The 27,015-nt window shown below is 36.2% G+C and overlaps 1 protein-coding gene across 1 annotated transcript in view; it reads right to left on the bottom strand.

Moving 5' to 3' along the window:
• LOC123662919 (diacylglycerol kinase eta) overlaps window positions 1-22,697 on the bottom strand; it is a 35,696-nt gene extending 12,999 nt beyond the window's left edge. The window contains exons 1-10 of the mRNA XM_045597692.1: window positions 22,588-22,697; window positions 18,653-18,851; window positions 16,303-16,394; window positions 7,455-7,660; window positions 6,739-6,935; window positions 5,754-5,899; window positions 5,284-5,395; window positions 2,691-2,878; window positions 2,041-2,125; window positions 1,146-1,359 (exon numbers count right to left, since the gene is read on the bottom strand). Coding sequence (XP_045453648.1) covers window positions 1,146-1,359; window positions 2,041-2,125; window positions 2,691-2,878; window positions 5,284-5,395; window positions 5,754-5,899; window positions 6,739-6,935; window positions 7,455-7,660; window positions 16,303-16,394; window positions 18,653-18,851; window positions 22,588-22,682 — 1,534 coding nt within the window. The 5' untranslated portion in view covers window positions 22,683-22,697. The remainder of the gene's footprint in view (window positions 1-1,145; window positions 1,360-2,040; window positions 2,126-2,690; window positions 2,879-5,283; window positions 5,396-5,753; window positions 5,900-6,738; window positions 6,936-7,454; window positions 7,661-16,302; window positions 16,395-18,652; window positions 18,852-22,587) is intronic.
• Window positions 22,698-27,015: the final 4,318 nt, after the last annotated feature.

Genomic DNA, 27,015 nt, shown 5'->3' with positions numbered 1-27,015 from the left:
AATTAGTTCCGTAGATTTTCATTTATCTATAAAAACAGGTTATTAGCCGGATTACAAAGTAAACGCACAGGTACAGGTCACTGACCTGCGGTCGGAGCGCCAGCAGCGTGCGCGCGAGCGAGCGCAGCGCGCGGCGCACGCTGTCGGCGCGGCCGGCGAGCGAGTGAGTGAGGGTACAGGAGGTCACTGACCTGCGGGCGGAGCGCCAGCAGCGTGCGCACGAGCGAGCGCAGCGCGCGGCGCACGCTGTCGGCGCGGCCGGCGAGCGAGTGAGTGAGGGTACAGGAGGTCACTGACCTGCGGGCGGAGCGCCAGCAGCGTGCGCACGAGCGAGCGCAGCGCGCGGCGCACGCTGTCGGCGCGGCCGGCGAGCGAGTGAGTGAGGGTACAGGAGGTCACTGACCTGCGGGCGGAGCGCCAGCAGCGTGCGCACGAGCGAGCGCAGCGCGCGGCGCACGCTGTCGGCGCGGTCGGCGAGCGAGTGAGTGAGGGTACAGGAGGTCACTGACCTGCGGGCGGAGCGCCAGCAGCGTGCGCACGAGCGAGCGCAGCGCGCGGCGCACGCTGTCGGCGCGGCCGGCGAGCGAGTGAGTGAGGGTACAGGAGGTCACTGACCTGCGGGCGGAGCGCCAGCAGCGTGCGCACGAGCGAGCGCAGCGCGCGGCGCACGCTGTCGGCGCGGCCGGCGAGCGAGTGAGTGAGGGTACAGGAGGTCACTGACCTGCGGGCGGAGCGCCAGCAGCGTGCGCACGAGCGAGCGCAGCGCGCGGCGCACGCTGTCTGCGCGGCCGGCGAGCGAGTGAGTGAGGGTACAGGAGGTCACTGACCTGCGGGCGGAGCGCCAGCAGCGTGCGCACGAGCGAGCGCAGCGCGCGGCGCACGCTGTCGGCGCGGCCGGCGAGCGAGTGAGTGAGGGTACAGGAGGTCACTGACCTGCGGGCGGAGCGCCAGCAGCGTGCGCACGAGCGAGCGCAGCGCGCGGCGCACGCTGTCGGCGCGGCCGGCGAGCGAGTGAGTGAGGGTACAGGAGGTCACTGACCTGCGGGCGGAGCGCCAGCAGCGTGCGCACGAGCGAGCGCAGCGCGCGGCGCACGCTGTCGGCGCGGCCGGCGAGCGAGTGAGTGAGGGTACAGGAGGTCACTGACCTGCGGGCGGAGCGCCAGCAGCGTGCGCACGAGCGAGCGCAGCGCGCGGCGCACGCTGTCGGCGCGGCCGGCGAGCGAGTGAGTGAGGGTACAGGAGGTCACTGACCTGCGGGCGGAGCGCCAGCAGCGTGCGCACGAGCGAGCGCAGCGCGCGGCGCACGCTGTCTGCGCGGCCGGCGAGCGAGCAGCCGCGCGCCGCCGCGTTCAGCTGCTCCTGCAAGGACGCACATCAGAACACCAACATTACATTACATTAAGCATTCATTGATGCTCTTTTTGTAAGCCAACCCCTAATCCCCCCCCCCCTCCCCCAAAAGGTCACCTTACTCACCACAGGAACACAACAATGCTTGAAAGCAGTACTATTTGGCTGTGATCTGTTATGTGATCTGTAAGGTCGAGGTACTTCCCCAGTCGGGCTGCTCAAGATTATGGGCAAGATATTTCATTCTATGCTTTACCTCAATAAATACTCAGATGTTATGCGGGGATAGAAAATATCTAAATTTTTTGGTATCGTGTTTTAGTAATTCTGAGACATATATAATTTTAGAAAGTCATTTTTAGGCAATAAAACAATCGTATTTGTCTAGGGCTAACCTCAATGGAGCCTCTTAGCATTTAAAAGTTACACTTACTTTAATTATTACTTTACGGTGATAAGATCTCCATGAATATTATAGTCATCATTTGATTTTGAATACAATTCACACTAAATAGTTTTTATGAGGTTCTAGTTAGTTAAGGCAAGGCTGAAAATTATCCAATAGATAAGAAAGACCCGTGGTAACCAAGTCAGTTTACTGGTATATTAAGTACATTCAATCATAAAGTAAAGGTTTCATCACATTTGTCATTTAAATGGGTTTTGTCATTATTACACATTCTAGGATACCTTTTCAGTCTTTTCGATGCTGCCCTTTTCCGCAGCTGGTTGCGCTTCAGGTTCGCTATCGCTTGTGTCTATCGGCTCCCAATTTCTTGAAAGTAAATTAAACGTTATTTAAGGATTTACACGAATAAAAGTGTCGAGGAACCATTGCGGTTTTAAGGGTACATTATTTAATAGTATATAGTAAGGCGGTCTTATCGCTTAGTAGCGATCTCTTCCAGACAACCTTTAGAAATAGGGAAGTATGTAATGAAATCAGGTGCAGCAGCGCAATTATCATTATCATAACATTATGTACATATTATATGTTTAATTATTTGAATATTTATAATAAATTTGTTGTAACTCGTACACCTATGCTGACGCTAGACCGTTTCCTTTGCTCTAAGGTTGCCTGGAAGAGATCGCTTTTTAGCGATAAGGCCGCTCTTTGTACCTAATGAATATATTGTCAATATTTTTTCTTTCTTTGATATGTATCATATCTGTTTTTGGTGTACAATAAAGTGTATTATTATGTATGCAAGCATGATTCATTTTCGTTCCCTACTCGATAAATCCAAAAAAAAAACAAACAAAAAAAAAAAAAAACACCACACTTGACACATACGTACGTGGTCCGGTATTGTAATAAGGTGTGGTTGTGTACTAACTCGCAGCGCGCGTGGTCGTGGGCGAGGTGCGCCCTCGCGTGCAGCAGCAGCGACAGCGCGCGGCGCAGGCGGTGCGCGGCGCGCGCGGCCCCGCCCCCCGCGCGCTCGCCCGCCGCCGCCAGCCGCGTGCAGCCCGCCCGCAGCGCCGCGCGCGCCGCACTGCTCTCGCCCTGCCCGCCCTCGCCCGCCTGACACCATCCAGTTTTTTTTTTTTTTTTTTATATATAAAGTTATGTCCACAGGCTTATAGTGCCCGTGCTTTTGTTATTACGATTTTTAGTTTTGTTACTGATCGTTTACTTGTTACACTACAGCGGCTTACATTAAGAGAACTATTTTTTTTTTATGTCACTAGGTCCGCAAACAAGCGTACGGCTCACCTGATGGTAAGCGATTACCGTAGCTTATAGACGCCTGCAACACCAGAAGCATCGCAAGCGCGTTGCCGACCCAATCCCCAATCCCCCCAGGAGCTTTGGTCACCTTACTCACCAACAGGAACACAATACTGCTTGAAAACAGTATTATTTTGCTGTGATCTTCTGTAAGGTCGAGGTACTACCCCAGTCGGGCTGCTCCATATTTTGAGCAGAAAATTCCTGCTGTGCCCTACCTCAGTGAACGAACTAATTATTCTATCTTAGTATCCCTTATGTAGACATGAATCCACCGACCAAAATTATGCTAAACTTATCCACCGTTTAGCTGTACATCTAGTACTCGTTTATTCTGTCATCGTCACTACAGCCTATCGCAGTCCACTAATGGACATAGGGCTCCCACAAGTTCTCGCCAAAAAATGGCGTGAACCCACGTGCGTTTACCATAGTCACCACGCTGGGCGGACGCGTTGGTGAACGCGGGGCTGGATGGTTATCCCGCCATCGTTCGCCTTTATAAGTTTCCAGGTGGGCTGGGCAGGCGGTTTGGTAACTGCATTTATACTATAATACTGGACGGGTTGGTGACAGACTAATTATTTTATGGAAACAGAAAGGTAATAACTGCTTTCTTTTCATATTCACTCACATGATATTATCGAAATTTTATTGATCAATTTTATCCATATACTAGATCGTTCAATAAGTCCCGAGACTAGCCTGGAAATGGCGCATATATTAAAAACTCTTTTGATTTTTAAAAAGTACTGGCTATCAATACAAGAATATATGTCAAATTTTTAAAAATGGAACAATAAAATTATTGATTTTGAAACATTTAAGTGACGCTACGGTTGTAATTTCGATACAATGGAAAAAAACGAGTTTCGCGTGTTGATAAAACATTGTTTTTTAATGGGAAAAAATATCGTTGAAGCACAGCAATGGCTTATAAAATGTTATGCAGGATCAGCTCCCTCTAAAGCAACCATTTATCGGTGGTATGCCGTCTTCAAACGCGGTCGCATGGACACCAATGATGGGGAACGCTCAGGTCGTCCAAATGAAGCAGTGACTCAACAAAATATTAACCAAGTCCTCAAAATCGTATTGGAAGATCGGAAGGTAAAAGTGCAAGAGACAGCCGAGATAGTGAAGATTTCAGCTGGTAGTGTTTTCACTATTTTACATAAAAATTTGGCCATGAAACTGCTTTTTTCTAAGTGGGTGCCGCGTTTGCTTACAACTAATCAAAAGGAACAACGTATCAATGATTCAGAGCGATGTTTGGCGCTGATGAATCATAATAAAAAGGATTTTTTACGTCGGTATGTAACAATGGATGAAACCTGGATATACCATTTCACTCCGGAATCCAATCGGCAGGCAGCGGAGTGGAGAGCGGCTGGTGAAAGCCGCCCGAAGCGTCCAAAGACTCAGAAATCGGCCGGTAAGGTTATGGCGTCTATATTTTGGGATGCGCATGGAATACTTTTCATCGACTACCTTGAAAAGGGGCAAAATATAAATAGTGACTATTACATGTGCTTATTGGAGCGATTGAAGTACGAAATTGCGGATAAACGGCCTCACATGAACAAAAAGAAAGTGGTGTTTCAGCAGGACAACGCGCCTTGTCACAAGTCCGTGAGAACGATGGCCAAAATTAACGAATTGGGCTTCGAATTGCTTCCTCATCCCCCTTATTCGCCAGACTTGGCCCCCAGCGATTACTGGCTGTTTGCAGACCTCAAAAAAAAAATGCTTCAGGGTAAGAAATTTGACTCAAATAGTGAAGTTATCGCAGCAACGGAAGCTTATTTTGAAGCCAAAGGCAAATCGTTCTACACACATGGGATAGAAAAGTTAGAAAAGCGTTGGAGGGACTGTATCGCTCTCGGAGGAGACTATGTTGATGAATAAAAATTAATTTTATAAAAAAGACCTTTTTTTAGTACTTAGTCTCGGGACTTATTGAACCACGTGTTATAATGAGCGCACTACTGCTCTAACTCTCCCTGTGAGTGCGTGCGATTCGGATATGTACGGCAGGCACGCCTTATATATCCCAATACTTATTGACGAAGCTTAATACATGCCGTAATACGACGGCTCTTTTATACAGATAAAAAGGAGCCCAAACGAACTTACTTGAGAATAGTTTAGTACTTGGCAATTTCTTAAATATTACTACTTACTTATAAATTTGTTACCTGTACTATTTCCTGCAGGTTCCGAAGAAGCACGCTCTCTTCCAGCAAGTCGGGCGGAGCGGGCGGCGGCGGCGGCGCTGTGAGGGCGCGCTCGAACGTCATTATGGACCATCTACAAACAAACACATCGCTTGTATATTAATGTAATAAAGCTAAAGTGCTTGATTGTTCGTATTAATCTTAGGATATTTACGAAAGATGGCAAGGCTTGATACGAGCGTATTAGGAACTACCCAACTAGTAAGTTTGGAAAATCGCTAGTATAATTCTGACTAGCCTTATTGCATACTGTTTGTCTGACAAGAGACTTATGTTTGGGACGTATCATGTATATCCTGAATTACACGGTACAACAATCAACAGGAGGGTGCAGGATTAGTTTAAATTTTTTCTTTTTAACAGAAGACGAATCTGCCTAACAGTGATATCTGCAAGCAGATGTTACAATAACTTGAAGACAAACTATTTACCGATCAAGCATCTTGGTCGAAGCTCGCTCGTATCTTTCCAGCAACTGCTGCAGGTTAGCGGCGTCGTCACAAGACGCGCCCCAGCCGAGCACCCGCGCGAGATCGTTACCAGTACCCAGCGGCAGCACTGCTGTTTGTACCTGCCGCTAAAATGAAGGAATCTTTTTAGGTGGTAGGCTATGACACAAATTAAGAAAAGTTTGGGAACTAGAAAGCATCGTATTCCTAATTTCTGCAGCTTGCTTTTTGATATTATGTGGGTTATTCTAACGCTACTGATGTTATAAAAACAAGATTTTAATGTTTTACTATCTAATTATAATGAAACAGCTTTTTCGGAAGGACTCCCGTGACCATGGTTGCTGTAAAGTATCCAAAACGACGGGCATTTAGAAAACTTGATAAATCGCGATAAAATCCGAAAAAGTTGTTTCATTATAATGAGTGAAACTCGCGTAAAAATTAGAAAACAATATATCTTACAATACAATACAATACAAATACTTTTTATTGTACACTATCAGAGAAAAATTTTACACCGTAAAAGAAAATATAGACATGTACAAAAGGCGGTCTTATCGCTAAAAGAGCGATCTCTTCCAGACAACCTCTAGCATGAAAAGGACATGACTAAAGAATTAGACGGCATGGAGGTGTACATACATAATATATACATATAATACGTAAATATACATACATATACACATTAGACACACACATATATATACATACATACACATACATATACATATCTTACTATCTCTTATGACAAAAATCCAATGGGAAAATCATCATATTTTCCCCATAACATTACATTTCCTAGTCGCTAGTCAGTGATTATTATGTTTATTATTGTAAAGCTTTACTTTCAAAAAAAATATCATTAGTCACTATTGAATAAATTTCTCTTGCATTTATTTGCCGTTCATGACCTACAGCAGAAGATTTATATTTTCAACATAAATAAAATGCTAAAAAGTCTTACATGCATATCCAATTTGTCCACTTCCTGAAGAACCCAACCGACCGAGCCGTCGCCGCTACAGACAAGTACCCTCAGAGGCGCGAAGTGTCTAAACAATCGCAGGCCGAGGCGAGGCCCGGCCCCGCTCAGTTCAAACACTTGGGCAGGATTTAAAAGCTGTTTGAAGCGACGAAGGAATTTAACGCCCTGGTTGTCGCCTGCGGAAATTGTTCTTTTTCGTTTTATCGCCGCTATTTTAAAGCTTTCTAGCTTAAAGAGTTTTATGAGTGGCTTATATTGCCATCGTTAGATTGGAATAGATAAAAATAAATAAATTGATTTAAATCCAGTTACTGACAATATAACCTATCTTATATTCATTTAATTGTATATAATGTATGTCTTCGACACATAATCGTTAAAGTTATTTTGGTTAATACCTATGTTAAGTTTCGTTTCTCAAGACAATCCTCACTTAAAAGACGTGATTTTGAAATAAAGAGTACTGGAAAACTACACTAGGAACAAAATATTTACTAAATTAGGTATAGAAAAAATTATTACTGTTCATTAAGCAAGAAATGAAGTTTTAGAACAATTTATAAACTATGCTTCAAAGCTGTCAAAACAAAGATCTTTAAAGGCAGACGAAGTTTACATAGTTACTACGTAACAGGTCATGAGTAAATCAGTTATTCTGCCAAAATAAATGAATTCAGATGCAATTTGAAACTTACCAGATCGAGAATTGACAAAGACGATGAGCGGTGAAGCGTTAGGCGGTCTATCTGGAAGCCATCCGTCGTCTGGTCCAACGGAGTGTAACCTCGTGGGAGGGACGACGGATGCCCGCGCGGGACCAAGAGAGCAGGCGGCGCGCCAGTTTGGCCGACAGCTTGCGTGGACGCATTTGCGACACCAAATACAGCGGAAGTCTTGTAACCTGTTATAGAAATAGAATAAAGAGTTATAGTGACGACTACTCTGGATTAGAACCTAGGCGAAGAAGAAGAAGGCGCCTAGAAGCCTAAGCGCTTAAAAATTATTTCCGCTCTGGGTGTATCTTTTTCTGGATCTGCCCACCGTACCTCGCGCACGTTAAGCTGTCTGTCTCGGTAGTCGCAGACACTTAATAGCGATCGTTACTCATAATAGGGAATGTATCCACTAACCCGAAATGGAGCAGCGAGTTCGTAAGCTCCGACCCTTCTAATACATGAGTTATAGGCTGAATCAATCACTAAAAAACCGATTATTATATTTATGCCATCGATCAAACTCCTCCGCGTATTATCCATTCGACGTAACATTGGCGCAATCATCACGCGATACGTTTTTTGACACAATCTTTCGTTACAGAAGCACACCTGGTCTCGACATTTCAAAAAAAAAGGAAAAAAAAACCTGTAGTAGACTAAGAACGTAGACTGTCTTCTGTTCCCCTTGGTCACATTTTATGATACTGACTAATTAAGTCTATGACTTATGGTAATAAGTTTTGTACACACACACACAAAAAAAAAAAAAAAAAAAATAGGTAGTAAAAAATATATACTATTTTTATGTTTATTTAATGTTTCTGGAAGGATTATTACGTACACAATTTTGAGTTTTATTTCGTAGTGCAATTTTTTCATTTATACATTTTTATCACATCGACGATACTTTAAAAAAAGAACTATTCTTTATTAACTAATAAATTTCAATTTAGCTTTTATTATTTAATTGACACACTTGTAGAGGTTGTATTTGAGTTCGTCGTTAAAATGAAAAATAAAAAAAATCTTTTTCAATTTTTAATTGGGGTGCTACGCATTCTTTACGTCACAATTGCTATTGGTCCAAGTATGTTTTTTAGCACTGTATTTTATAAAGTAGGTATTCGATGAGCGTTCTGCATTGTAATTTTAATAACGTCGATAATAATGCGTTTAATTATTATTATATTGGAACTAGCTCTGCCCGCGACTTCGTCTGCGTGGATTTAACCAAAAAAGTTATTGTTCAGTTCTTAGAGTTATAAAATAAATAAGTTTCTAAGATAAAAGTAGCCGAAGTTACTCCTTATTATATCAGTTATCTGCCAGTGAAAGTCCCGTCAAAATCGATCCAGCCGTTTCAGAGATTAGCCGGAACAAACAGACAGACCGATTAAATCTGTAATAAATATTATTTTGGTATATGTACCGTGTATACATCCACATGAGTTTTATAAAAAGCGGTTATTTTATTATTACAAACAGATACTCCAATTTTATTTATTTGTAGTAGTTTGAGTGTAGATAAGATTTAGTATTAGTTATAGTGTTGTACAAAAGTTGTGATCAAATCTTGATGAATTTACATGTGACCACATGATTCACTCTGAGATCCCATCATCAGATCCTGGTTTCCTTACCATGGTATTAAACTAGGGATATCTTCTTTCCAACAAAAAAAGAATTATCAAAATCGGTTCATAAACGAAGGAGTTATACATACATAAAAATATATATATACGGTTGAATTGAGTAACCTCCTCCTTTTTTTGAAGTCGGTTAAAAATACACAAAAAAAAACTACACGAATCGTTTTCGACAAGAAAAATCCCATCGTAATATTTCGTCCTTAACTTTAGGCCAATTGTCATACATTTTCATTTCTCTTATCATACTTTACGACTATTACCAGCAAATTGCCGAGAAAGCCCTGAATTTCCCAGAATCTACCTGAGAAGCGTCGATGTTAGAGTGCGGAAATTTAACGTTGAAGTAGAAAATAAAACCGCGAGGGATTTGCTTGAAACATCCGAGTAGCATATTACGGAAGAGCTTTGCTTAAAACGACCGTAACAAGAGGTGCTGAGAATTGTACCTGAGCTAAAAATAGGTTACGAGGTGCGCCCGGTTCCATTGAAAAATCAAAAAAAAAAAAAACACAATTTGAAAAAAAAAAGGTTGAATTTTATATATATTTTCTAGTTCTTGATTTTTTTTTAATTTTGTTGATTGGTTTTTAATTAAATACTCAAAAGTTTTTAGGAAATTTAATATTTTAGAAAATAACAAATACCGTAAAATAAAATAAATCAAACGAAATAATAATAATAATAATTCAAACTATTAAGTGAAATAAAAAAATGTCTGTATTTATTTTTGTCGACAGTATAAAATTACATAAATAATTTTAAAAAAAAGTTTATTAGTAATATTTTAATTTACAAGCGTCATATTATACAGTCGTGTGACTGATATTACGTCACTTCCGTTATATATTTTTTCTTACGGTTTTAGTATCACATTTTTTTCAGTTCGCTCGCCAATGTTAAGGCTGCCGTAAGGAACTTCGTTCCAATAAATATCAATATACATATATTATAAAAAAAGAATATTTGTTTACGGCAATACGTATCTACAGAAATAAATAAAATAGGAATGTCTGTTTTTAATATTAAAATAACTGCTTTTTACTAAATTCATACGTATGTATACACGCTACATATAGCAAAATATTTTTTTTTTATAATTTTTCTGTCTGTCCGTCTGTTTGTTTCGGCTGAAATCTGAAACGGTTGGACCGATTTTGACAGGACTTTCACTGGCTGAGGTAATAAGGAGTAACTAAGGCTACTTTTATTTTAGATTTTTTTTGTTTTATAACTCTTCGAATTAAACAATAATTGTTTTATTAAATTCCACGCGAAGTCGCGGGCACAGCTAGTTACAAATAAAAATGTTCATCTTGATACAGCTGTTGCGCTATTCTAACTATACATAATAATTAAATATTGAACACGCCTAATACGTAAAACTCACACGCCTACATACGTATTATCAAAAGTACCATATTTCAAAAATAACGCTAACATCTTCTGCAGTCCATTTCCACCGCAATATAACTTATATAACTAAGACCTCTTCATCCGCGGCGGTTATTATTAAGATTAAGACGGATTTAGAACCACTAGCTCTAGAGCACTGAGTGTATTATATAAGCGTGATTTAGTGGACTTTGAGAACGTAACACCGCAAATGTAAATATCATGTAGTGGCTTGTGGCTTCTTGATTGATCTAAATAGTTGACTGTTTTACTATTAACTTATATTCCATATAAGTTCGGCATTAAAATAAACTAAGTTCCTTTCCTAAGTAGACTGTGTATTATTTTGGATATATATTGAGTTATTATTTTCTTATGTTAACGCGAATTTCACTTATTATAATGAAACAACTTTTTCGGATATTATCGCGGTTCATTAAGTTTTTCAAATGCCCGACGTTTCGGATACTTTGCAGCAACTATGGTCACGGGAGGACCGATAAAATCCGAAAAAATTGTCACATTATGATATATTGAGTTACCTATACTTATCAAGTTTAAAATTTAAAAGTGCATTGTTGTGGCTAATTTTCGTATTTATAATATCTATATATTAGTAACGCACGTAGGAATGTAGGGTAGGTTACGACCAACACCTTTGCACATCTTTCCATTTACAAGATTAAAAAGTTAATTATAATGTACAAAAAACAATCAACAACAAAATAGGCTAATCGACCTCGCTCTTTACCTATTATACTTAAAATAGACAAAACAAAATTCGTCCATTCTTCGCTCTGCACTTGTATTGTAAACAGCTTTACTATAAAGAAAAATTTTAAAAAGCATGTTTTTTTTATATCACAAGGTCGGCAAACAAGCGTACGGCTTACCAGATGGTTAGAGATTACCATGGCTTATAGACGTCTGCAACCCCAGAAGCATCAAAAGCGCGTTGCCAACCCAACCCCCAATCCCCCCAGGAGCTCTGGTCACCTTACTCACCAACAGGAATACAATACTGCTTGAAAACAGTATTATTTAGCTGTGATCTTCTCTAAGGTCGAGGCACTACCCCAGTCGGTCGGGCTACTCCATATTTTGAACAGGAAATTCCTGCTGTGCCCTACCTCAGTTAATTGCGTGTTCTAAATTCTTTCAAAAGGAGACTGAAGTAAACAAAGTTTAAAAAGTAAATATTATTCGTGGACCACCGCGTGCATTTGTATGCTAAAAATGATAAGGCACGGCTACAGTTTGAAATGTATGCAGAGTTTCATTTCAGATCAATATTCAAAAAGAACTTTAATAATAACAAATAATGCGAACGAAGTTGCTCATTATATTTTGTGTCTGTCTATTATAACTGCGAACTTAAATTAAAATGTTGTGTAAATTAAATTTTGTAAATTTTTGCTACAATTTATTGTAAAATAATAGCTTCATTGTTGATTGTGTATTAAGATGAAATCGAACTTCAAATTTTGTATTAGACTTTCGAAATGACATCGATCTAACTACATCCAATTTGGCAATGCCAAAACAAAAACTGGTAAAAATCTAAATAAATAATTGTATTTGCTGGCAAATGAAAAACAACCGACTTCAATTATATCGACAAGTAATACAACGTAGGTAGACGATAAACTGTCACGTAAATACGCACTATCAAAGATTACTCGAAAAGTTGTAATCAGATCTCGATGAAATTTGAATATGACAACATGATAAACATCGGCTTTCGATTAAATTAAAAAATATCAAAATCGGTAGACCTAGTAAAAAGTTATGCGGATTTTTTAAAGTGTTTCCCTCGATTTCTCTGGGACCCCATCATCAGATCCTGGATCCTGGAACACTTAGGATATCTCCTTTCCAACAAAAAAAGAATTATCAAAATCGGTTCATAAACGACGAAATTATCCCCGAACATACAGATATATATATATACACGGTCGAATTGAGTAACCTCCTCCTTTTTTGAAGTCTGTTAAAAATAATTTCCTTTTTCCAAATATCTCTCATCAGTATTACTATCTACAGACATCGGCATATTAAAATATCATTTAATATGAAAATAAAACATGCTTTCTGTTACAAATTAAAAACACCACCGTTTATTTTTATTCCGTGTAAAAGTGTTCAACTATTAAACGAGCCTCTGTAACGAGAAAATTGTATGGAAATTTCCGACAGATCCGGCGGTTCTTTATTACTTTTTTGCAGGTTTGTAAATTGATTGCTGCAGACACGTGTCGTTTGCATGCTAATAAAATTTTTTGCATCCATATACACGACACGTCGACACGGATAGTGACGATGAATAGCAATTTTATTAGTCTGTTAACAGACGTATATGTACGTATTTTATCTAGCTACACACGCAGTTTCGCTCGCGACCGCTATTTCAATTTTAATAATAAGTATATATATATATATATATATATATATGTTGGTATTTAAGTTCAGAAATTACAGACATATATTATATATATACTAGCATTACGCCCCGACTTCGCACGGGTATTTCACAAAAATAACAAAACAAAAGAATTTTTCAAATCTGTTCAGTGGTTTCGCAGTCTATTCATTCCAAACAAACAAACAATAAAATCTTTCCTCTTTATAATATTAGTATAGATAATAATCATGAGAAAGATGACAAAACAACTTGAAACTCAAATCTAAAGAAGCTTTTTTTTATACTACTTATAAATAACACAGTTAGGTTACCAAAACTCAAAACTTTGTATATAAAAAGGTTTACCGTCTTTGTTCTTAGAGATAGTTGTTCAAATACAACGAGTTTTGTGATGAAAAAAGGGTATGTATTGACCAAGAGGGTAAGCTTGGAAAGATTCTTTTAGGGTTCCCTGTCAGGAGCGTTATTTATATATCGTTATTTCAGTTAATTTAAAAGGCCGACAACAGTTGGTGTCGGATGTTAATTATTACAATGAAGCAGCGGTGAAGACCAAGGTATAAGGGATTTCAACATTGAGAATTTAGTAAACAGGATTTACCAGTATTTGGGAAATAAGAAGTTGAACTTGTTGTGTTCTTTAAAAAAAAAATTCTGTTCCCGCAGCAAAGCCAAACAAATCTAAAAAAGCAAATACACATAATAAGTTTAAAAAAAAAGATAAAGCCAGTCGTATCATAAGTATAACATACTGAACTGATATATATATATATATATATATATATATATATATATATATATATATATATATATATATATATACTAGCGGACACTACAAACATAGGGCTATAAAAAATAGATATATTAGCCGATTTTCAGACCTACCAGATATGCACACAAAATTTCATAAAAATCGGTCCACCCGTTTCGTAGGAGTATTTTAACTAACATTGTGACACGACAATTTTATATATAAAATATATATTATATACAGTAAAAAGATATACACATTGTCATAAACTATATTACTAAAACCAGTCGGAGTACACGTTCCATGCAAATGCGATCCCGTCGGGTCCGGGATGACGACGTTTCCCTCCCTCTATGCAGTTTTATTGACAGCCACGTGGCAGTTACATTTGCATACTATTTATTCAATTTCAATTGCTTCTATTTATATTCTTGATATTTCTTTTTAAATGACAACGGTTTAGTATTATTGAAGGATAGTTTTTTCATTTATTCAAGGTAGGTGCTACTGGTCAATATGGTCACTCGTTCTAATATTTTACGACTTGATTGGTCTACGGATATGGCTAAACAGATAAGTCATTATTTTCTTAACGCGAAAAGACTATATATTGTTGTTGTAGCTAAAAAAAATTAAGAAGTAAGACACGTAAAAGTTTGTTAAAACAATTTAGTATTGAGTTCATTCTTTTCACTAGAACTTTCTAAACTGAGCGGTATCTTCAGAAATTATTGGAAATGTTGTTATGTAACAATCAGTATTTAAAAAATATTTTACAAATGTGCATGCATGTGCATCATATAATTTAGCCTGTTAGAGTTTTCGTTTTTGCCCTGTTAGAAGTTACTAGAAAAATATTAATTTTTGACATATGTTCCTTGTTATAAGTTTTTTTTTACATTAAATTTTATTGCAAGAGACTGATGTTTGCAGAACATAAAAGATTTTTGGGAAAAATAAATTTTAGGTGTGTATATAAGACCATTAGAAGTCAAACAAATATTTTTAAAATTTTCGTTAGTGTCCTGTATGTGTTTGTTTCAGTGTTAGTAAATCTATTGCACGAAATTGGAGGCGGGTTTAGTCAAATTTTTGATATAAGTGATCTAACTTACAATCTGATAAAACCTACATTTTTTGTTTTGATGGATGATCCGAAAGTTTAGTTATTACTGTTTTAAGAATTGTGAATTTCGTATGAAGTCGCTTTGTAAATCACCAATAGTATTTTTTTCTTTAGATCAGAAAAATAAAAGTACCTAAATCCAAATTCCATGAGTTATTAGTCTTGGGTAAGTTACTTAAAAATTTCCGTTTTATAAGAAATTTTATATTACGTAAAATAAGAAGTTTCCATCACGCGTATTCTATTTGAACATCAAGAGCAATGAATTTGATATTGATGAAATAAGTTTGAAGATTTAATGTAACTCCAAGTCGACTTCAAGTTTTCTCACTCGAAAACTTACACAATTTCATAAAATCTCGACTCAAGTTTCTTATTTTTGGTGACATTTATAGTGCTGGACTGGACTTTTTTAGGGTAAGTAATTTCTTTCTAATCGAAAAATATGTTTAAGATATGGTAGCCAAAATTACACTTTTTTGATGACGCAGAGTCTATCTTCAAAATACCTGGAAATTGAAGACAATTTTTTTTACCAACGAGTAATGAGAATATCTCTTTCAGATTTTCGAGATTTACAGAGTGAGATGGGTCAATAATAACACAATAAAAAATTTCGATACTCGTTTGTTAAAAAAAACTAGACTGTTGTTATTTTGTCCTTTACTCCAACAAAACTTTTGTTCGCGCGATGATAGGAAAAATCCTATCGCCTACACCATTAAAATTGGTCTGAGTAGTAAATCCCTTACACGCAGATACGTTATCACTACGCCAGGAAGATGGTTGAAACGTAATAAAAACCTACGTTACACGGCAATTAAGTAAACATAGTCCGAGACCCTTTTAAGCTTCGAAATACCCAATTCGTGTGCTCATCCGAGGGACAAGATAATGCTCCTTCGGGACTGAACCTGAATGATTTCCAAGAAATGGTTGAAGTAGCCGTGGAGTATTAAATAAACATCTCACACTCGATTGAAGCACCAAAACGTAATTGGTTTCGTGAGTTGTCTGATATAAATAAACATTAAATAGTGAATACATCATATGAAAGCTACTTGATAATTATGAACATTTTTTACCATAAAATTTTCGGCGTTCAACTTTTTTTTTATAAAAAAAAAACAATTGTTGCTACAAAGTAGCCAGTTTGACGGAAAAACGTTTTAGTATATTGCTTGCAGTTTATATAGCATAAAATACGTTGTGTCAGCTAGTGTAAGATAAAAATAATAAAAGAAGTTAAAGAATCGATATACAACTAGCAAACGTACAATTAGTAAAAAGTAATTTACTTGAAATATGAATTAGATACCAAGTGACTAAATACCCTTCATCCATTTCTTAAAAAAATACTTCTTTACAACTAATAAAATATACCTGTTTACCTGAGCAGTTAACTAAGAAGTTAAGCAAAAAAAATTGATACATATTTATTGGCCAGAATGTAACTAGCAAGTTTTGCTTAAAATATATGTACTAACCTGAGCACCGAACCACAGGTCTTGTCGCAGACGTCGCATTTGGCAGCCACTGGCAAGTTGCCCTCCAACCACTGGTGCGGCATTATTATATTCTAGAACGAATAAAAATAGGGAATTAAACTATGCAAATGAAATGATAAAATTTAATATGGAGAATATGTGAAAGCAAGTATTTTAACATCATGACATCTTTCTTTTAAATATTAAAGGTTGTAATAGAAAAAGTGTTGTTGCTACGTTACACGCATAATTTTTTAAACACAATTCTAGTGATAAAAATAAAAATAAAAAACGAAACTACATAAAACTATGGTGTCTACTATTTGTCAAAATCTATTTTGAACACGACTGCCGTTAAGTCACACAATTTCCAGACACGCATGTCACCAACAAATTTTAATTTGACGAATCACTGTGACCATTACATCAAATCGGTTTTTTCATATACCAATGATGAACAAAAAAACATATGACGTTACAAACGTTCGGCCATTTCAATTACATTACGACAGAGATAAAAAAAATTGCGACATTTTGTTTGATAAAAGAACGTTGAATTTTAAGCTTAATTAGAATTTCGGACCTTTGACTTTTTACCCTCAAATTTAAATATAACAAGGTTTTACGTTTTAAATTACAATTTATTAAAAATGAAAAAAGTTGCTAACTGATGTCTATTAAATTTTTTTTTTTCGGGCTTTTATAATTAAAATTTCGCACGAGAACAATACTTTGATGCCTAATAACTGTTTTAAAATAGAACGTACTTTTTAATAATAAGATAACGAACGGTTTTTGTATCTATACTATTTTATAATTTTAATGATTTCTTTGTGTTTTTTACACGAGTTTAAATTTTAAATTCAAAGCTATATTTTGGAATTCGTTGTTTTCTTTAGTAGAACATTAATTATCTCAAGATCAATATTACAAAACATTACACACATTTTGATTTTTTTTTCATTTTTTTAAAATCTACAAAGTATTAGAAAACTTAAAAAAATAGACGAATTTGTCCAGCCGTTCTCGAGTTTTGCACTTAGCAAGGAATTTAGTGATTCATTTTTATTTATACATATTGCGATTCGTAGATGGTGATAAGAATTCGTTCTACGTAGTGACGTCACACCTAAGTAAACTCGCGATTCAAAGACCATAAAACAAATCATTACATCTAGTCGCTTCCCATGTGGTAATTTAAATCATACAATAGTAAATTTTCGAATAACGTCGTTCTCAAAGCATAATACCATAGAATCGTGTCGTTACGAAATTTATTGCCCTATAAAACGACTTATTTGATACTTCATTCATCAATACTCGTAAAACGAAGTGATCTGGATTATCCAGAGATCTGTCCATTATAAGTATTCTAGATTTACTGAATTAAGCGCCTAGACCTAGTGTAATATTCTTACATTTGTTACTGTCTTTTTCAGCTTAAAGTGAAATCATTTTTGAGATTATTAAGTGTTATTATGTAATCGAATTGAAGATCTAGGACGAGCGTTAATGAAATTTGGTATGATGTAGAATTGTAGATTTAAACCTGCAACTCCCCTCTTAAGATTTTTTCTTATTTGAAACTATTTTGAACATCACGAACAATACTTTGGAACTATATAACGGTATAAAATAAATTATATTATACTGCAATTTTTTTTTCAATCGTCTCATGTTTTTGGAAAGTAAATTTTTAATCTTAATATATATAAATCTCGTGTCACAATGTTTGTCCTCAATGGACTCCTAAACCACTTAACCGATTATAATAAAATTCGCACACCATGTGCAGTTCGATCCAACTTGAAAGACAGGCTATATTTTATTTTGATATATTAATTATTATATTTAAGAAAAAAATAAAGAAGGCGGTACAAAGTTCGCCAGGTCAGCTAGTTGTTACATATTTTTGAAGCCATCATTTCTAATATCGGTGTAAATTCGACGCCGAATACTTAGAAGTTTAAGCAACCTAAACTAGGTACATCTACACAGAGTCCCACAGTACGGTAAACTCCTCAAAGCAGTACATCTATACAAGCTCATCTTAAATTCTGTTTTATAGCATATCATCCCTTTGTAAGACATTTTTAGTATTTACGAATAACAAAATTGTATTAATAAAAATTACAATATAAAAAACGAGTTTGCTTTAGACCACACGACTAAAGTCAAACTTAAGAAACGCAACTCATTCTCTTTCTATCTTCACTACCTTATATCTCCCTCTCAAATTCCGTTCGCATCGCCCGATCACACTTTTCGTAACGCTCTCGTCACGCATTCATCAGCTTAATTCCCATGTCAAGCGTGCGTAAAGAAATTTACTTAAAAAAAATTGTCTTACGCTGTCTGTGTCTTCGACGAGGTGAGGTCCGAGTGAGGCGAGCGTGCTCCATTTGCAAGATGGCGGCGCCCGCGCTGCGCAGCGCTTGTGAGCTTTGTACTTGCACAGTTCGCAGGCCAGCGCGTGTGCGGTCCCTAACGCGCCGAGAGGCTCCCTACATACGTTGCAGAACGTCGGCCGAGCGTGTGTTGCCGCGTACCTGGGGAATTAGAATATAAATTTATCTATTCACATGGTTTAATTGCTTTTGATATTATCACAGTAACAAATCGAAATTAATACGACAGTAACGAGACAAATATTAATCGGGCAGCAACAACTGGTCGGTTGACGAACTTTTCTAACTGCAAATTCTGCTGAGCTGAATCTTTCAAATTGAAATTTATCCCGCAAGCAAACATTTAGTGTCAGTTTTAATAATGTAAACGTACATACATAATAGTCGTTCCTGTGGGCCTAGCCAGTGAGGTCGAGAGGGTGCCGCAGAGCTTAGGCAACTCTGCGTTTTCCTGCACAGTGGCCTAGGCGACACAGTGTCTGTCTGATACTGTCTAAATCGTTTACAATAGACGGACTAAGGCCAATGATGATGACATACATAATGTAAAGGTGTAGTAATTTTTAAATTGTATATTGTTTTTGCTAAAATGACTAATTTTTAGCTATTTAAAAATTCTGGACGTTCGTCGTTTGTGTATATATATTATTGTTCGCCATATATATGTTTTCATTTCATTTCATACAGGACAAAAAATACAATTTGTTAAAACTGAGGTAGGGCATAGCAGAAAATTTTCTGCTCAAATGGAGCAGCCCGACTGGGGTAGTACCTCGACCTTACAGAAGATCACAGCTAAATAATACTGTTTTAAAGCAGTGTTGTGTTCCTGTTGGTGAGTAAGGTGACCAGAGCTCCGGGGGGGGGGGGATTAGGGATTAAGACGGCAACGCGCTTGCGATGCTTCTGCTGTTGCAGGCGTCTATAAGCTACGGTAATCGCTTACCATAAGGTGAGCCGTACGCTTGTTTGCCAACTTAGTTACATAAAAAATATATTGGAAATGACTAAACAGTAGCAATTTATTTAATAATCTTACAGCTAATTGTTATTAAGTTTTTTAATGCTATATAGAAGGTTTTTACGGACTGGAATACAAAGAAAACTACGCATAATATTTGAAAATATTCTGAAAAAGTAATGTCAATTTTATATTCGCGCGTTTGAGATTTCGCAAAATAGAACAAATTTTGTCGGGTCAGAAAGTACATAAAAAGAAAACGACAAAAGATAATTTACATTTTTTTTACAAGTTTGAAATATTCGTGTAACGTTAATTTAACTCCACACAGTTGTATTCATCAGTTTCGCTCAAATTTTAAATTCTCATCACAAATTTCGCCATATTGTAACAAAAACAGAGACAAGTTAGACACGAAAATTTAAATAAATATGAATAGCCTTAACGAAGAGTTACAAAAGTTTAAAATTTTTGTTAATTTTACTAATTGTGTTTTGTCGCTTGTAATGTTAAGTTAGTTATTAGCATTTAGATTATCAAAATTACGAGTAGATACGATATACAATAAATAAACTTGATGACGCGTTAGCGCAAGGGTCACAGCCCTGGCTTATAATTATTGAGCTGGCAGTCGCAGGTTCGATCCCTGCACGTGGCATAGGAATATACCTTATTATTTATACGTACATTTAACACATGACATAACAACATGTTAATTCTTCCATTACAAGAGCTACAAATCAATAGGAAATATGTCGATAATTCAAAATAGCTTCTAGAAAAAGATATACAAGTAGATATACAATAGACATAGAATTATACAAGTTTTAATAGCAAGAATTCTTTGAAAAATTAAAGGTAACTTTAAAAACTAAGGTAAACTAAGGCCACAACACAAAATACTCTGCTCGAAATCTGAAGCAGCCTGACTGGGAAAACACTTCAACCTTACAGAAGATCACAGGGCAATAATAGTGTTTTTAAGCAATGCTCTTTTTGGGGCTTGGGTACTCCCAACTCTCTCAACTAACCAGTAAGTTAGGCACGCCTTATTTTAACACGTTCAATGCCACTACGATTTTCATGATGTCTTCGCGGATGCCTCATACATTTCACGTTGGACTCGCTAAGCGAGTCGCCGGCACTGCAATATAATTTGAATGGACTCGTCACGCGAGTTCACTGGCATTATGTAAGGGTAAAATTTATCTTTTGTTATTATTGTGGCCGGCTTAGTTTCCGTAACATTTGTATGGGAAGTATAAAGTATTTGAGGACTATTCAGTGTGTTCTAACTTAAAAACATGGCAAAAAACTCAAAGGATAAAATAAAAGGTAAATTTGTTTCGTAATTTAGGCAGTGGTTCTCAACTTTTGATACAGTGGTTAATTTTAAGGTTATATTTTATACTAATAATATTTATGAACAGCAATTTCCTATCCTATTGAGCACTAATGGGATAAACTAAAAAAAAGAGTAAGGGCAAGAAACGCACCGCCGACAGGTCTAAGAGAGCTCCAAACCGCAATCAAGGAAGAATGGGACAGCATACCACAAGTGTTTGTAAAAAAAAATATTTCTAAAATGAAAAATCGAATGGAAGCGGTTATTCAGGGGGGGGGGGGGGGGCAATACCTCGTATTAACAAATCATTGTCGTCGAAAAAATATTTTTTTTAACCTTTTATACCTGCTCAACGTCTTACAAACCGAACTACCCGAACGAGTGAATTTGGGTAATTCTATTGTTTTGTTGCTATTGTAATGATTTCGAAGGTCAAAGCTGCACATATGGGTTTTTAGAAAGCTAACAATGTGTACTTCAATTTAATTCAAGTTGTATTTGCAAACAACATTAAATTAAAAAAATACTTGCGGTCAAAATTAAAATGTAGGGGTGTGCGATTTCTTTGCTCTCGAGTGTATTTCACTCACTCACATTTCATATCATGAAATTAAAAAAAAACTTATGTTAGTAAAAAAAAAGCTTTTAATTTTCTTCTAAACGAAACTTGTCCTAACAATAACAAACACAAAAAAAAAGAATTATCCAATTTCATATTAGATTTACAGTGAACGCCACATCAACCCACTAAAAATCTAACATAAAACCATATCTGTTAATAAAACCGTAATTTATCTGTTATTTAGATGTTTGTGATGCTTTCATTCTGTTTTAGGTTCATATTATAAATAGTATCCAAGCTATTAATTTGATGACGTTAAAATTTGAGAATCTGCGACATTGAACTCGCCTAGCGAGTTCATGGCATTGCAGAATATTTTTTTTCTTTCAAATGTAAAAATGTTCTTTACATCCAGGCCACCATGTAAATGTTTAAATAATGTCATATTAAGTCTACACTGTAATTTTGAACAGAATATACAGAAGCGTTTTGAAAATATTACCGAAAAACACTGAACTCGCCACGCGAGTCACCGGCACTGGAATAAAATTAACGTAAACACGCAGGGCGAGTCGGTGGCACTGAACGTGTTAATTTAAAATTATGCATATCCTACAGACTATTTATTACTAAAACTACAGTCCTGTAACAGCCTAGTAAGGCTACTAGTAAGGAAATTTCTGTTATAATATCTTAGTTTTATTTTTACTGTTCATTTTTCATTTTTTTGGCGTGCACTATGGGCGTATACTGTTTCTTATAGATTGTTTTTTTTCTTCTTCTTGCAAGGCGATGCGTTTGCGATGCTTCTGATGCGGTAGCCGTCTATAGACTACGGTAATTGCTTACCATCAGCTGATCTGTAAGCTTTTTTGGCACTAACCTTGTCGTAGTATAAAAAAATGAGACTAATTTTATCTATAATATAATCAGGAGTTACCATAATACAAATAAACCAATTTTTAATAGTAAATACGAAATCAAGTGTTAGAAATAGTAATTTATATACCAGTGATGGTCTCCAGAGGACAGGCTGGCGACGAGGTCGGCTACATCAGCGCCGCGGTGCAGGGCGCCTCGCAGCGCGCCCGCCCACGTCTCCATCTCGCCGCGGCTCTCCGCGCACAACACTAGGCACCGGCTTGCTGTTATTACCTGCGAATAAGTACACAAGTTTAGAGAATTTATTGTGGTAGGGTACAGCAAGTTCAACTTGTTCAAAATTTTAGCTTGATTGGGGAAGTACCTCGACCTTATAGAAGATCACGGCAAACCAATGCTGATCTCAAGTAGTGCTGTATTCCCGTAATAGGTAAGATACAGGCTGCAGTGACGTAGCGAGCTTAACTCGCACCCGGTGCCCCCCCATTCGAAAACCATATAATATGTCCAACCATCCCCCATCCCCCCTCCCATCGCTATACCACTGATATTGCCGGGTGGCAACGCGCTTGTAATGCTCCTTTCGTTATACGTGTCCATAAGCAAAAGCAGCTATTGCTTTATCATTAGGCAAATCGTACGCTTGTTGGCCGGCTTTTAAATATAAAGATACTGCTTAAAACGTACATATATATATTATAAACTTTTAAAGCTAGTCCTCTGCCTAAAGTTTGCCAGAAAAAGTTCGCGAAGATGTGACAAGTTATGAACACAAAATTATGCTTTATATGGTAGGCGAAAAGGAGTCATCATAATAAATAAATAAATAAATATTCTTTATTGTAAACCAAAGAAAAATACGATATATTAAGATTAGTGTTAGCTTTGTACAATAGGCGGCCTTATCGCTAAAAAGTCATCATTCTTGTCAGTTAAGTCACATCAACAACTGAAGTGTTAACGATAAGGCCATCTGTTGCATAATTCTAGTTAATTATTTTTAATCTTATTTGTTTTATTGTTTTAATTTTGTATTATTGTGCAATAAGTTTAAATAAATATTATATATTTTGGCTCGTTGAGTTCGACTACGTTGCATTCACTGTGAAAGAAGCTTAGCAAGTCAAATAACATTATGTCAATTAATATATTAAAAAAATCGAGAAAGCTGAAACATTACAGTCATGTCTAGAACAGTTTCGTTTTTTTAAAGCGTGTTCAAACTAAAAATGGGTTTTGAGAATAGAAGACTACGAACGTCTATGTAGAAGCACTTTCCACTGATTGTGAGTTACTCCTATTGCGTTCTTGCATCATTGTACGAGGCTGTCAAACAGAACCACAGCACTGGAAGTCTGACACATTTCTTTTAACATTCTCGTGCAAAGGTTCATTCCAAAGCTGATTTGGTAAAACTAACAGCCTCAACTTGTAAAACAAAATTTATTAATTTTTAACAGTCATCAATGACTGTAATTATTGCACAGATAAAAAATGTGAGAAATAAAATATAAGGTTGATCATGTATGTGCTAGCTTTTGTCGAAGTTAACTTAAAGTGTTCCAGAAACATGACAATATAAATAATTACGTTTTGATCTATTTTTAACCGACTTCCAAAAAAGGAGGAGGTTCTCAATTCGACTGTATTTTTTTTTTTTTTTTTTTTTATGTATGTTACATCAGAACTTTTGACTGGGTGGAGCGATTTCGACAAATTTTCTTTTAATCGAAAGGTAGTGTGTGCCGATTGGTCCCATTTAAATTTATTTGAGATCTAACAACTACTTTTCGAGCTATATCTAATAATGCGTTTTTACTTGACGCTTTTTTCGTCGACCTACGTTGTATTATACCGCATAACTTTCTACTGGATATACCGATTTTGATAATTCTTTTTTTGTTGGAAAGGAGATATCCCAAGTTTAGTACCATGACAAGGAAACTAGAATCTGATGATGGAATCCCAGAGAAATCGAGGGAATTTCTCGAAAATCCGCAATAACTTTTTACTGGGTGTACCGATTTTAATAATTTTTAATTTAATCGAAAGCTGATGTTTGTCATGTGGTCACATATAAATTTTATTGAGATCTGATAACTACTTTTTGAGTTATCTTTGATAACGCGCAGTTACTTGACTATTTTTTCGTCGATCTACGTTGTATTACTCGTCGATGTAATTGAAGTCGGTTTTTTTTTCGTTTGCGAGCAAACACAATTATGTTAAACAGTTCAAGATTAAGTTACATTTCTGTCAATATATAGGGTTTCACATTCATAGCAATAGATGATAGACATTGAGCGAATCCGTATAGCAATAGTCATATCAAGTGTTAATTACTTTAGACGCAATATTTGATGTTAACTTGCAACGTTTGATCGATATGTTTGGTTGATTACTCCGCCAATTAAACGCATGCATATATTCTAACAACTAATACTGCTCAATAACATTGCCTTTGAATTTCTATGTACGTAACATTAATTAATGTAATTTGATGTGGCATATCAAATCTTAACTACATTTTGCTGTACTGAACTATGTTATAATGGCCTGTATTACATTAATGGCGTGTTAACCATTCAACTGACAATGAGATAATTCAACATAGATGTTCCCTTCTGAATAAGAAAGACTAGAGCTTAATGTACCATCATAAACTACAGATTGACGGATAAAATCAGAATGAGTTATGTGTTATCATATTTTTATAAAAAATAAAATTTGATTAAAAAAAATCAAACGCAAACTCGGCGTAAATAACATTTTTTATCACTCCTATACCACAACAATCGACACAAAAATAACAACGCCAAATTTAAATATTAAAATCGAATATTTAACAACCTTCGACTGAATATTCAGACAAGCAAAGTCTTAAAATAAATAAGAAAAAGTTTAGAAATAAGCTCGAAGAATGTAGACACGGGTCAGAGAAGTCAGTAAAAGTTGATATGAGTTTCAAGTTTCCACATTCAGACAAGGGAAGGCCGCGCTATTAATATAAGGTTAAGCACCCTACAGCCCGAGACCAATCTTCTATAGAAATAAAAAATGTTCGAATTATAAAAATCTATTTATTTTATAATTAGAATGCGTTTTATTATATCCCTAATTAAATACTATAACCTTATTGTGTGGGTGTGTATGTGAGCGTCTGTGAGTAATTTATAGTTATATATTTTTTTAAATAGTTGTATACGTATACTATACATGACGAAAAAAAAAAAACAATTAAAATGAGGTTTTATATCTCAAAAAAAAATGCATTATTAAATATGTATCTAAGCGCAAAACTCGAGAACCGCTGGATCAGTTCTAGTCGTGTTTTTTTTAAAAGTGTTCTAATACTTTGTGAAGGCTTCTTAAGGAATGAAAAACTATGAAAATTGCCCAGAATATCGGAATATTTTAGAAAACGATAATATAAAATTTGTAATATAATAATATTAAATTTGTAAAAATGGAGGTGTGCTCAGTATACACTTCCCTTTATCCCGGAGCAAAGTCGTATTGTAATTTTTAACTGTAGTAACAAACAAATTTAACTTTGGAATTACTGTCTTGACAGATGAAATTATTACGTATTGTGGAAGAAAATGTTACAAGAAATTTCTTATTCAAGTAGGTTTCACGAGCTCTTTTGAACCGTAGTTTTAAAGAGTAAATTACTTTTTGAAAGTAAATAAGGAGTCGTCCATTAATCACGCGAGTCTCCAAAGGATGGGTTCTGTAATAAGAATATACGTGTATTTATTTTTTGTTGTACACGCGATTACTAGATCAAGAAAGAAAAAAACCAACAAACACCTTTCAAACTTGATGTTAGTAAGTTTTTTTTTTATCACGAAGCTTAATTTTCCAAAACTTGTTCAGATTGCTTAAATTTTTTTTGGTTTCTTTTTATTTAAAAACTAGCCGACTCGTGCCCACTTCGTTGGGCGTTACTTATTATTATATTAACCAAATAACATACTTTAAAGAACAAATATTATAGCACTTAAATAAATAATATGTTGCTCCCGTGTATTTATTATTTTAAATTACAGAACCAAATATCATACTTTAAAGAGCAAATTTTATAGGACTTAAATAAATAATATGTTGCTCCCGTGTATTTATTATTCTAAATTACAGTATCAAATAACATACTTTAATGAACAAATTTTATAGCACTTAAATAAATAATATGTTACTCCAACGCCATCTATCAAAAATCGAGAAAAGGTCGTCGATAGACTAAAATAAGACTAAATAATGTCGAAAGACTAATAAATTGTTTTCTAATAGCTATAGATGGCACTAGTTTATTTACCATTTTGGTATTATATTTTAATCTTTTTCTTATTTACTGAATTTTTTATTCAATTACAATAAAATATAGCCTCTGTCACTCCTGAATAGTGTAGCTTTCTGTTAGTGAAAGAATTTTCATGATCAGATCAGTATTTGCGAAGATTATCCCCTACATATAAACAAAGTTATAAACTTTACTTTTTTATAATCTTAATATATATAAATCTCGTGTCACAATGTTTGTCCTCAATGGACT

This window comes from Melitaea cinxia, chromosome 2 (assembly GCF_905220565.1).
Source record: "Melitaea cinxia chromosome 2, ilMelCinx1.1, whole genome shotgun sequence".
NCBI lineage: Eukaryota > Metazoa > Arthropoda > Insecta > Lepidoptera > Nymphalidae > Melitaea > Melitaea cinxia.
The sequence above is the reverse complement of the archived record's forward strand: the minus strand, read 5'-3'. Positions and strand labels throughout refer to the sequence as shown.